The 9,390-nt window shown below is 51.2% G+C and overlaps 1 protein-coding gene across 1 annotated transcript in view; it reads left to right on the forward strand.

Moving 5' to 3' along the window:
• The first annotated feature begins 2,140 nt into the window (after positions 1-2,140).
• Positions 2,141-9,390, forward strand: part of EPHA2 (EPH receptor A2) — a 25,615-nt gene continuing 18,365 nt past the window's right edge. Inside the window, exon 1 of the mRNA XM_083375887.1 lies at positions 2,141-2,342. Coding sequence (XP_083232013.1) covers positions 2,255-2,342 — 88 coding nt within the window. The 5' untranslated portion in view covers positions 2,141-2,254. The remainder of the gene's footprint in view (positions 2,343-9,390) is intronic.

Below are 9,390 nucleotides of genomic sequence, written 5' to 3' on the forward strand. Positions count from 1 at the left end.
AAGGGCGGTATATAAATCAAATAAATAAATAAATAAATAAATAAATCACTATTATGTGCTCTAAACAAATAAAGGGACAGTTTATCAAGCTCATTATTATTATTTTTTCACAATTTTATTTTTTTTCTACGAGCAGTTTCTTATCGTGCCGTTTTGTGTAAACTGATAATTAGGAAGAGAAAAAAAATATTTTAAAACCACACGGCCTTTAAAGCATGGAACATCCTTCACGGAACAGACCAACAGCTCTCAGGAAAAAAGACAGCCACAGAACAGAGGCAAAAAGGACTTGGTATGCCAATCATCGGACCATCAACAGGGATGGGAAAAGGATAAGGAAGAATTCTGCATAGCTGGCTCGGGAATTCTGGGAGTTGAAGTCCATCAGTCATAAAAGAGCCCAGGTTGCCTACCCATGGACCAGTGTGTGTGTGTGTGTGGGGGGTGTTCATCAGGCAGAGGGGAAGAAGGCATCCTTGGTTTTGGAAATGGGCTTTTTTGACTGCTCTCAGCCTCTTTTAGGCTCTCAGTCCACACTGTCCCGCCAAAACAGCGGGACCTCCTAAGCCAAATTCTGCACCTCAAAGGGCAAGGTGTCAAAAGGGGGGGAGGCATTTCCACTATGAGAGGGGAGCTAATGGTGTGTGTGTGTGTGTGTGTGTGTGTGTGTGTTTCATTTATATTACCTTTGAGAGGGACAGGGAAGGGAAAGGAAAACAGAAGGAAAGGAAAGAAAAGAAAAGAAAAGAAAAGAAAAGAAAAGAAAAGAAAAGAAAGAAAAAAAAGAAAAGAAAGAAAAGAAAAAAGAAAAGAAAAAAGAAAAGAAAAAAGAAAAGAAAAAAAGAAAAGAAAAGAAAAGAAAAGAAAAGAAAAGAAAGGAAACAAGGAAAGGAGAGGGGAGGAGAGAAGAGGAGTCCCTGAGGATTTTAATCCGCTAGGCCAGGGGTAGGCAACCTCGGCTCTTTTATGACTCGTGGACTTCAACTCCCAGAATTCCTGAGCCAGCCATGCTGAGGGGACAGTTTCCAAGCTGAGCCATGCTGGCTCAGGAATTCTGGGAGTTGAAGTCCACGAGTCATAAAAGAGCCGAGGTTGCCTACCCCTCGCCTAGGCCTAGGCCACTTTATGACTCGTGGACCAACTCCCAGAATTCCTGAGCCAGCCATAGGGGAACTATGGCCCCTTCATGACTGTGGACTTCAACTCCCAGAATTCCTGAGCCACCACTGGGGAAACTATGGTCCCTTCATGACTGTGGACTTCAACTCCCAGAATTCCTGAGCCACCACTGGGGAAACTATGGCGCCTTCATGACTGTGGACTTCAACTCCCAGAATTCCTGAGCCACCACTGGGGAAACTATGGACCCTTCATGACTGTGGACTTCAACTCCCAGAATTCCTGAGCCACCACTGGGGAAACTATGGCCCCTTCATGACTGTGGACTTCAACTCCCAGAATTCCTGAGCCACCACTGGGGAAACTATGGTCCCTTCATGACTGTGGACTTCAACTCCCAGAATTCCTGAGCCACCACTGGGGAAACTATGGTCCCTTCATGACTGTGGACTTCAACTCCCAGAATTCCTGAGCCACCACTGGGGAAACTATGGTCCCTTCATGACTGTGGACTTCAACTCCCAGAATTCCTCAGCCAGCCACGCTGAGGGGAAAGAGGTTTCCAAGCTGAGCCAGGCTGGCTGAGGAATGCTGGGAGTTGAAGTCCACGGAGTCATCAAAGAGCCCAGTTTGCCTGCACCCCTGCGCTAGCCACTGCTGACCAAAGGGAGCCCGGAGTAAATTCAATATAAAATCCCCTATTCTCCGTCCTGGGGCTCTCGAGGGGGGGGTCCTTTTACACCCAACCCGGCCTGGCAGAGTATGCCAGTCGCCGCTTTCTCTTGCACACACACACACACACACACACACACACACCGGCGTGCCACCTTGCGCTGGATCCTCCTGGCTAAGAAGAGCCATTTTCCTCCTAAAGCCCCCTTTTTCCCCCCCTCCCCTCGGGGAGATCTTTTCCCCGCCCCCTCCCCAAGCGAATACCCCGGTGGGAGGGGCCAGGGAGGGTTGGGCCAGCCTCCGGAGGCGGGGCCCGGCTGACGTCAGCGGAGTCCTGAATGAACAGGGCGAGAACTTTCCCACCGCTTCCCATTGAGTTTTCCGTCCCGCGGCGGCAAAAAAGGCTCGGCTGCCCGAAGTCGACTCGCGTCCAGAGAAGCCCGAAGGGGCTCGCCTTTCCAGCATGGGCAGCTTCCCCGGGATCAGCGGGACCCTCCGGCCGCTGCTGCTGCTGCTGCTGCAAATCCTCCGCGGCTGCCAGAGCCACGAAGGTAAGAAAAGTGCGCGGAGCTGCTTTCGGAAGCCCAAAAAGGCGGGGTGGAGGGTCCCTTCTCCGCCAGTCGACCCACACACACACACACACGCCCACCCACCCCCCGCCCAAGATACACACGTCTCCCATTCTGGCTAAGCCTAATCGGGCAAGGGAGATCGTGTCTAGATACACACACACAGACACACAGGCCGGCCTCTCACACGCAGGCAGGGGCAGCCTTCACACGCACAGACACACACAGACACACACACACACACACACACACACACACAGGCAGCCTTCACACGCACAGACACACAGAGGCCTTAGCCTTCTCGCGATTCAGGCTGCCCAAGTTGCTTTCCCCAACACACACACACACACACACACACACACACACACAGCCTTCACACGCACAGACACACAGAGGCCTTAGCCTTTTCGCGATTCAGGCTGCCCAGGTTGCTTTCCCCAAAACACACACACACACAGCCTTCACACGCGCACACACAGAGGCCTTAGCCTTCTCGCGATTCAGGCTGCCCAAGTTGCTTTCCCCAACACACACACACACACACACACACACACACACAGCCTTCACACGCACAGACACACAGAGGCCTTAGCCTTTTCGCGATTCAGGCTGCCCAGGTTGCTTTCCCCAAAACACACACACACACAGCCTTCACACGCACACACAGAGGCCTTAGCCTTCTCGCGATTCAGGCTGCCCAAGTTGCTTTCCCCAACACACACACACACACACACAAACACACACACACACAGCCTTCACACGCACACACAGAGGCCTTAGCCTTCTCGCGATTCAGGCTGCCCAGGGTTGCTTTCCCCAACACGCACACAATCACAGAGCGCCTTCACACGCACGGACACACAAGAGGCTAAGGTTGAATGGCTTCCCTTTCGGACTAAGCGAGGGCATCCCTGAAGATGAAGGGAAGGGAAGGGAAGGGGGAAGGCTGGCAGGCCAGATCTCCCGGGGTGGTGGGGCTGGGTGGAGGCAGCCACCGGCCACCGCTGTGCCTTGGGCCGCTTGGTGCCGCTTTGCGCCCGAAGAGGAAGTTCGGGAAAGGCTGGGAAAGGTTGGAAGGCGCCAGACACACCCTGAAATGACTGCCTTGTGTTTCAGTTCCAAGGTGTGTCTCGGTGCGGAGGGGTGGGGTTGGGGTTGGGGGGGGTGAGGGAGGACGCCCAGGATGCAGTTCCCCAAATGCAGGAAGAACAAGCGAGGTTAGCTGTCGTTCCGACGTCGCGGGATGGGAAACACGCGACTTTTTTTTTTGTATTTGCGCTCGGGCACGCGCGCATTCCAAAGGGGAAAAACTCTGGGATCCGATACGGGGAAAAAAAAAAGACAAGTCGGGGACATCTGGGAGGAGGGGAAGTAATGGAAAGAAGGAAAGAGTCCGATTCGGGGTCAATCTGGGCTGGCGCCTCACCCCATCCTGTGTTTTTTTTGGGGGGGGGGGGTTTCCCCTTGAATTTGGAGGCAGAGCCTTCTCCAAAGGGAGCCGGTTGCTTTTCTCCTCTTTTAGCATTTTAGGTGTCCTAAAAAAAAGGTTCCGAGTTAGTAGCTCTGCTGCGCCTTTGGAGGAATCGCCTTTGGAGGAATCGAAGATCGTTTTGTGTTTTTTTTTAAACTTTCAAGTATCTATAATTTTTTTCAAAAAAAAAAAAAAATAAAATAAAATAAATCCAGGAGAGCTCTCTGTGTATTCGAAGGCTAAGAGAGAGGAAAGCTATGTAGTTTGTGGCCTGGTGTCTCGGGAGGATGGAAAACAGAGAATTGGCTTAGAAGGAGAGATTTCTTTCCCTTGGGGCAGGGTGTGTGTGTGTGTGTGTGTGTGTGTAAAGAGAGAGAATTTGTATTCAAAACCAGGGGTGTAAATGCGATATTGAGCAGACCGTAGCCGAAGATTTCCGTGAAATGATTTTAACGCTGGGAATCAAAGCTAAGACGAGCGAGAAAGGATGATGGGTGGTGCGGTGGTCCTGTTGCATCTCTGCTTTTCTTGAATTGGGAGAAGTGGGCTTCTCTGCCCAGCTGAGAGAAAGCAACTGGATTTGGAAATCGTTGCAATGGGAGGGGGGGCGGTTAGAGGGGAGAGGGGGGTTTAGCGTCCCCGCTTCTGCTCCCCTGGTTACATAACTAAGGCCCAGCCGGGGTGCTGAGGGTTCAGACCCGATTGAGCCATGAAGGCAAACGGTCTGGATGCCTTTGGAGGAGGAGGAGGAGGAGGAGGAGGAGGAGGAGGCTGGCCCTCCTGAATGGACACCACCAGGAAAGCCAGAGCAATCCCTGCGATGAACACGTTGGAAAGGGAAGTGGTTTTAAAATGGAAAGAGGAAAAAAAAAGGGATTTAGACTGAAAATATTGCTAAGCACATTGTGCTTTAGATTGTAAGCCAGCCGCCCTGAGTCTTCGGAGAAGGGCGGGATATAAATGGAATTAAAATATATATATTTATTTATTTTATTAAATTTGTATACCCCCCTTCTCCCGAAGGACTCAGGGCAGTGAGCATATATATATATATATATATATATATATATATATATATATATATATATATATATATATATATATATATATATATATATATATATATATATATATATATGCTTTTCTCCCCCCCTCCCCCACATTCTTGCTTTTGCCCTAGTGTAGGGGTAGGCAACCTCGGCTCTTGTATGACTGGTGGACTTCAACTCCCAGAATTCCTGAGCCAGCCATGCTGAGGGGAAAGGGAGAGGTTTCCAAGCTGAGCCATGCTGGCTCAGGAATTCTGGGACTTGAAGTCCACGAGTCATACAAGAGCCGAGGTTGCCTACCCCTGCCCTAGTGGCTCAGAGAAGCCTGTGGGGGTGGGGATGGGGGGTGAGGGAAGCCCCCTGCCACCCCTGGCGTCTGAAAGGAGCAGTTCCAAAGCGGAGCCTTAGCAGTCAATACGGGACAGGCTCCTCGGCCAAAATGCTTTGGCTGAAGAGTTCAGGCTGTGGAAGGTTCAAAGGTCCAGAATGGAAGAGACTCCAAACTCTTCTAGCCCCTTTCCACCTGGCCAGAGCTCCCAGGCTTGGAAGAAGGCGGCGGAGGAAATCCCCAAAGCCTTCCCTGGCTGGGACAGCCCTTCTGCCCAGGAGGAGGAGGGGGCGGGCAAGTCTGGGCCTGTCCCTGGAAGGATGACATCACCGTGTCCCCCGAAAGACCGGCTTCCACCTCTGGCCCTGGTGAAATGATCCTAACGCCAGAATTAAAAGTATTCCCGGTCATCAGAGTTCAAAATCGGGACGAGGGAGCGAAAGGAGGAGAGGGCTTGGCACCTGCCAAAGTAAAGCACAGCTCTTCCAGCCTCTCTCTCTCTCTCTCTCTCTCTCTCCCTCTTTATCTCTCTCTCTCTCTCCCTCTATTTCTCTCTCTCTCTCTCTCTCTCTCTCTGTCGGACTGCCGGGTGTCCAAGGGGGGGGGGAGGCAGAGGCCCTCCCGCCAGCCTGCCCTCCACTTTCAGCCACGGCACAGCCCCCCCCCCCCCCGCTCTCCCTTCAGCCCCACCTTGGGCCAAGAGAGAGGAAAGGCTGCCCCAGGAAGTGGGGACGGAGCCCCCCCCCATCTCCCAAAGACAGCAAGAGCCTGGCCTTCCCGCTCCTAGCTGAGCTGAGTTTGCCCAAGGAGAAGTCGCCCCCCCCCCACCACCGCCCCCTTGCAGACCCACAAGGCAGGGGAAGAATCTCTTCCAAACCTCAACTCTGAAGGGCCGTGCTGGGCTTGCAAGAAAAGGCAGGAATGAAGTTAATGAAGAGGCAGGAGGTCCGTCTGGCCTCTAATTATGGTGGCGGGCTGGGGAGGCGGCGGGGGGGGGGATATCTGTCCAGTAAGCAGTTCCCCTCCAGCCTTTGCTTTCCAGCCTCAGACTCTGGTTGTGGCCGTTGCAGAACAGGCCCTCCTGCATTGGCTCTCCCTAAACCCACATCTTCCAACCAGGAAGGAAGGAAGGAAGGAAGGAAGGAAGGAAGGAAGGAAGGAAGGAAGGAAGGAAGGAAGGAAGGAAGGAAGGAAGGAAGGAAGGAAGGAAGGGCAAAATGACTCTTCCCATTAAGCCTGGGTCCTAAGAAGGGAGGGAGGGAGGGAGGGAGGGAGGGAGGGAGGAAGGAAGGAAGGAAGGAAGGAAGGAAGGAAGGAAGGAAGGAAGGAAGGAAGGAAGGAAGGAAGGGCAAAATGACTCTTCCCATTAAGCCTGGGTCCTAAGAAGGAAGGAAGGAAGAAAGAAGGAAGGAAGGAAGGAAGGAAGGAAGGAAGGAAGGAAGGAAGGAAGGAAGGGCAAAATGACTCTTCCCATTAAGCCTGGGTCCTAAGAAGGGAGGGAGGGAGGAAGGAAGGAAGGAAGGAAGGAAGGAAGGAAGGAAGGAAGGAAGGAAGGAAGGAAGGGCGGGCAAAATGACTCTTCCCATTAAGCCTGGGTCCTAAGAAGGAAGGAAGGAAGGAAGGAAGAAAGGAAGGAAGGAAGGAAGGAAGGAAGGAAGGAAGGAAGGAAGGAAGGAAGGAAGGGCAAAATGACTCTTCCCATTAAGCCTGGGTCCTAAGCTGTCTTCCGACTCCCCGCCAAACCCCTCTCTCTGTGCTGCTGATCTGCAACGCTATTGGCCTTGTGGCGATTCTTCTTCCTCCAACTTGCCTAAAAGGTAGTTTTATTTCGAATCTCCCCCCCCCCAAAAAAAACACGATGACCCTGGCTAGGCAACTCTCCGATGCTCTGATCGGGCGGAACCGTCCTTGGGGGGGCCTCTGAAGTGCCATATCTGCAGCGTTTGGCTGCACAGCTTTCTTACAAAGGTGGATTCTGAATTTTTGCCTGCCACTTTGGCCCTCTGCAGCCTCTGGACTTCTCTCTCTCTCTCTCTCTGCCTTCAGGATGACAATGTATGGACAATTTTATTTATTTTTATTTTTATTCCATTTATATCCCGCCCTTCTCCGAAGACTCAGGGCGGCTTTACAAACTTAGCAGTAGCCTTCATTCTATGTATATGCCTGCTTATTAGGGCTTGTTAGGGTTTGTGTGAAAACACACAAACCCCAAGCGGCATTATTACAAAGTCAGCTTAATTGCCCCCAACAATCTGGGTCCTCATTTTACCTACCTGGGAAGGATGGAAGGCTGAGCCAACCTTGAGCCTGGTGGGACTCGAACCTGCACTAATGGCAGGCAGCTGGTGTTACTTAAGGAGGCAAGGAGGGGGGTATTTTCTGCTGCGGGACACCTAAAATACTGATTCTGCCTTCCTCTGCCCCCCCCTCCCTTTCTGGAAACAGGCAAAAATTGTGGTTCCTCCAAAGGCCCTTTGAGGATTACTTGCAACAGATCAATGCCTTTAAAAAAAAAGCCACCTCTAATTTTAACCCCTTGCTTTGAGTAGCTACGAAGTCCTTGTTTTTTTTGTCTTTTGTAGCTTCCTAGAATCAATTGGTTTCAGACAGCCAGGTAAACCTATAATAACCTATAAAAACCTATAAACCTATAATAAGCAGGCATATACATAGAATGAAGGCTACTGCTAAGCTTGTAAGCCGCCCTGAGTCTTCGGAGAAGGGCGGGATATAAATGGAATTAAAATAAAAAAAATAAAATAAAAATAAATAAAAATAAACCTCGTAAGTAAATAAATGTTATCCCCCCTTGCTCACCCGGGATGGCAAACCCGGGGGACTAACCTCGCTCAAAAAAGGGCAGGCGAGGGGCAGCAGCTAAGGCCCACCTCTGGAACGCTGCCGCTTACTTGCCCTTGGGACTGGCCCAGGCTACCTTTAGGGTTGTGGAAACTAGCCGGTCATTACCGGTGGCCACGCGAGACCTCGTCTGCACACGCGCGCACGGAGATTTGCCGTGCCTTAAAACCCAGCCGACTCTCCAAAGGCTTTTTCTTTCTTTTTTCAAAACAAGTCTTTGTGGTCCGAATGCGAATCCCGCCAGTTCCACAGCTCGGGTAATTGGGGCAAATGGTTTAAAAGCCTCAAGATTGGGTTTGTTTTAGACGCTGCTGCCAGAAGCTTCCTTGGCCTCCCTAATCTCAGGGGCCTGCGGGGTGTGTGTGTGTGTGTGTGTGTAGGGGGGGGTGTTTCTCAGGAGGAGAAGCCTTCGGCATGTGCTCAGAAGAACTCTCTCTTAGGGCGTCACGTGTTATTCAAATCATGCACATTTAGAGGGGTTTTAAAAAAAAAAAGCCAGGACTTTTGATTTGAGGTTTCACTGTTTGTCAGGCTCGCTCCACTGCAATTCATCTCAGTGTCACTGATGGGCAAATTCCTGCAAACCGCTTGCTTCGCTAGGAATCCTTAGCCAGGCGTAGAATTGTGGGCTCTTTCCACCCACCCACCCCCGCAGCCCAGGCTTTGCATGGGATTGAAAAACAGGCAGGAAAAAAAAAAATTCTGCACGCTGTCAAAGAGAGAGGGAAGAGAGGGTGAAGTTTAAAATTAACTCTGGAAATTGGTGGGGAAAGAAAATCTGTTCCAGATGTTGCTTACAAACACTCTGGGAGGAGACGGACGGTTGATTCCTTAAGCTCCTTCTCCTGATTGATGAGGGTCAGGAACCCAGACCAAGATGCACGGCTAGATTCAGAGTGGGGGGGGGTGGTGAGGGGGGGGGAGAATTGAAGCCCAGCCTGACTGACCCTGAAGCTCAACGGGGGACCCTGCCCTGGCTGTCTCTTGGGAGGCTGCCCAGCTCCCACTGGAGCTACTGGGAGAGCAAAAAGAGAGAGAGAGAGAGAGAGAGAGAGAGAGAGAGAGAGAGAGAGGGAGAGAGAGAGAGAAAGAGAAAGAAAAAGAAAAAGAAAAAGAAAAAGAGAAAGAGAGAGAGAGAGAAAGAGAAAGAAAAAGAGAGAGAGAGAGAGAGAGAGAGAGAAAGAGAGGGAGAGAGAGAGAGAGAGAGAGAGAGAGAAAGAGAAAGAAAAAGAGAAAGAGAGAGAGAGAGAAAGAGAGAGAAAGAGAAAGAAAAAGAGAAAGAGAGAGAGAGAGAGAAAGAGAGGGAGAGAGAGAGAGAGA

The sequence above is a fragment of the Vipera ursinii genome (assembly GCF_947247035.1).
Source record: "Vipera ursinii genome assembly, chromosome: 17".
NCBI lineage: Eukaryota > Metazoa > Chordata > Lepidosauria > Squamata > Viperidae > Vipera > Vipera ursinii.